Source organism: Puntigrus tetrazona, chromosome 12 (assembly GCF_018831695.1).
Source record: "Puntigrus tetrazona isolate hp1 chromosome 12, ASM1883169v1, whole genome shotgun sequence".
Classification (NCBI taxonomy): Eukaryota; Metazoa; Chordata; class Actinopteri; order Cypriniformes; family Cyprinidae; genus Puntigrus; species Puntigrus tetrazona.
Window position 1 is genome coordinate 3089629 of NC_056710.1, and position 2919 is coordinate 3092547.

At 45.6% G+C, this 2919-nt stretch overlaps 1 protein-coding gene across 1 annotated transcript in view; it reads right to left on the minus strand.

Moving 5' to 3' along the window:
* LOC122355711 (retinoic acid receptor alpha-A-like) overlaps positions 1-2919 on the minus strand; it is a 13687-nt gene continuing 10768 nt past the window's right edge. Inside the window, 6 exon segments of the mRNA XM_043254261.1 lie at positions 1-1185; positions 1188-1238; positions 1319-1477; positions 2049-2253; positions 2363-2539; positions 2637-2797. Coding sequence (XP_043110196.1) covers positions 932-1185; positions 1188-1238; positions 1319-1477; positions 2049-2253; positions 2363-2539; positions 2637-2797 — 1007 coding nt within the window. The 3' untranslated portion in view covers positions 1-931.

Sequence of the window (2919 nt, forward strand, 5' to 3'; positions counted from 1 at the left end):
TTATTTTTGACACATTAGGTTTGGAAACCTCTTTTTATTTTAAAATCTGCTAATACTTTGTGTGTGGGGGATCTCCGACAAATACAAAAATGAAGAGCAAATTAAGAAACAATATTAAAAAGCTACACAAAGGCATTTCCCGCTCCGAGATCTCATACACATCACCATGAATCACAACCTGCTTGTTTACATGAGATCCTTCATTTCTTTGCATCAATCTGCCAAGTTGATCATTCTGAATACGTCTCCAAATCACTTCCTCACTGGACGAAATTGCGTTTCAAGCCCATCGCATGATTTTCAGTGCTAGCGTGACGTGCCCTTGTGCGTGACGTGAACGGGACTGTCTGGGAGTGAGCGGAACAGTGGGTCGACCATAACCGTGTTTAACTCTTGAGAGAAAAGTGAGAGAGAAAAGATAAGAACTGTTCTGCATTCCACCTAAGACACAAAATTCAAATCTCATTTTTCTGTCAATATAGATTTCATATATTCATATATCTTTTTGTAAGAAAACAAAGAAACAGAACCAAAACAGCTGGAAAGTTCAAAATGTCCCTGACTTGCGGACATTTGACGTCCTAATGTCCTTTAGCTTGCTTTTAAGGGATTGAAATTTATAAAATAAAAGTCACAGGCTCAAGAGAAAGCGTCCCTCAGACGAGAGGGAGAGCTTGTCTGGGCCTTCACAGTTTGTGTGATGGGAGCAGAGCTGGGAAGACGCGGTATAGAGCCGCTTCTGCACACACGGGACGTTTGTTCTGCCGTCTTCGGAGACCACCGTCACATGAAAAGCTGCAGGGCTCTGGTAGTCACTGAATGGTTTTAATGACAGCGTGAGTTTTGAGCAGGCTCGACCTGTGTGTGACTCGATTGGTCTTCAGCTAATGAAAGCCGGCCAGATTAAGTGTTCGGGTCCGGTCAGCCCGGGTCAAAGTCTACCGGAAATCTGGTTTCTGGCGCTGGTCGGCTGAGGCTTATTTCTGGTTTGGAACCAGTTTCGTTTCGCTCCCTGTCTGGAGATGACACTCAGGGGGAGTGAGCCGAGGGGCTGCTGTGTGCCGAACTGGGAGACAAACTGGGGCTGCAGCTTCCTGGTGGTGCTCCTCCTCCTCCTCCTCCCCCTCCCCTCGCCCCGCCGCCACCCTCCAGACCCTCTGAATTCTCCAGCATCTCCTGAATGAGCGGAGGCATGGAGCCGGGGATCTCCATTTTCAGCGTTATTACTCGCTCGGCTCCTGAAAGACAAAGAAAATAACGTTAGAATGGATGGTGGCGGACCCGAGCTTGATGTTCACAGACTGACTGTGAATGTCACCTTTAGCGCTGATGCTCCTCAGGTCTGTGATCTTCATCAGCATTTTGGGGAACATGTGTGGTTTATGAGGCCTCCTCTTCCTCACGTAGATCTTGAGAGCCTCCAGCAGCGGCTCCTGAAGCACGTCTACCTTATCCGACTGCTCCAGATCCTGCCGATCTGAGCGCAAGGGCATAGTGTGTTATATAACATCAGCTAACAGAGACACCGGACTCNAAACTCTTCTTTTTTTAAAATTATATTTAAAACGCTGTTACTGGCTCTGCTGCATTGTTCATGCTAAATATTTAGCAACTTAAAAATTAAAAAGTATTCTGTGATTGGCTTTCATCCTTTTGTATTAAACTATGCATACATGATGCTGATTTGTTTATAAGCGTTTAAGCAGCAATATTTGCTCTTTCACACAAATATTCATGTTATTTTATTGCTTTAATAAAAGTGCATTAGTAATATTGCGCCCTCTTGTGGCCTCAGAGAGAAGCCAAAAGCACTCCCCCATTTAAGATACCATTTAATGTGCATAATTCAAATGTAGCTTTTCAGTCATTTTGACAGGCCTAATAAAAGTAAAAGGTCTAATGTAAAAGTACAAGTTGGCTGATAGAGTAAACACAAGAAAAAAGTTTTATGTGATAGATTAAACTAAACATTTTTAAAAACGACATACAGAAACCAAAATATGCCATTAAACGTATCTGACTGGATGTGGTTCAACAAGCTGCAGTACCTCCACACAGCAGACAGATGGCGCTGAGCAGCCCCGTCTCTGCATCGTCCATCTCCAGAGGCAGGAGCTGGTTGGCGAAAGCGAAAACCAGATCCGTCAGTGGACCGAAGCCAGCGTTGTGCATCTGCGTGCGGTTCAGTGTCAGACCGTCTGAAAACGTCATGGTGTCCTGATCCGGTGTGTAGCGCGTACATATCCGCAGAATCTGTCGATAAACATTAAGCACAAGGATTAGTTCTCACCCTACACACGGCTGCGATGCATTTTATTCACGCGCTATTTAGACACAAGAACACAGGTAAGCGTGCTCTTACCAGGATGTCGAGACAGGCGGCCTTTAACAGGGTGATCTGATCTGCGATAGTGAGCGTGGTGAAGCCGGGCAGCTGCTTGGCGAACTCCACCGTTTTAATGATGCATTTGGTGGAGAGTTCACTGAACTTGTCCCACAGGTCAACGTCCAGAGCGACCCTGTGGTCTGCACTGTTGTTCTGTTCAAGGACAGAGACGGCGTTTGCTTAGTTTGTGATTTATTTACGCACGGGATATAGGGCATGGCTCTTCAGAGCTGCTTCGCCTCTGACTTACCGTGGTGTATTTGCCCAGCTGACACAGGGAGGGGAAGGTGTCCTGATGGGCCTTCCTTACCCGCTCGATCATCTGCTCCGTATCAGGACTTAAGACATAACTCTCCGAACACTCCTGCTTCTTCTCTTCCTTCTTCCTCTTGTTCCGGTCATTCCGCACAGCTGTGAGAATAGGGGGGAAAAACAAACATCAGATTTTAAGCATTCCACTGATTAATACCACTCATAAACATACAAGTAGATTTCTATGCCGTATAAAAGGAAGTGACAATAAGAAAGTGATA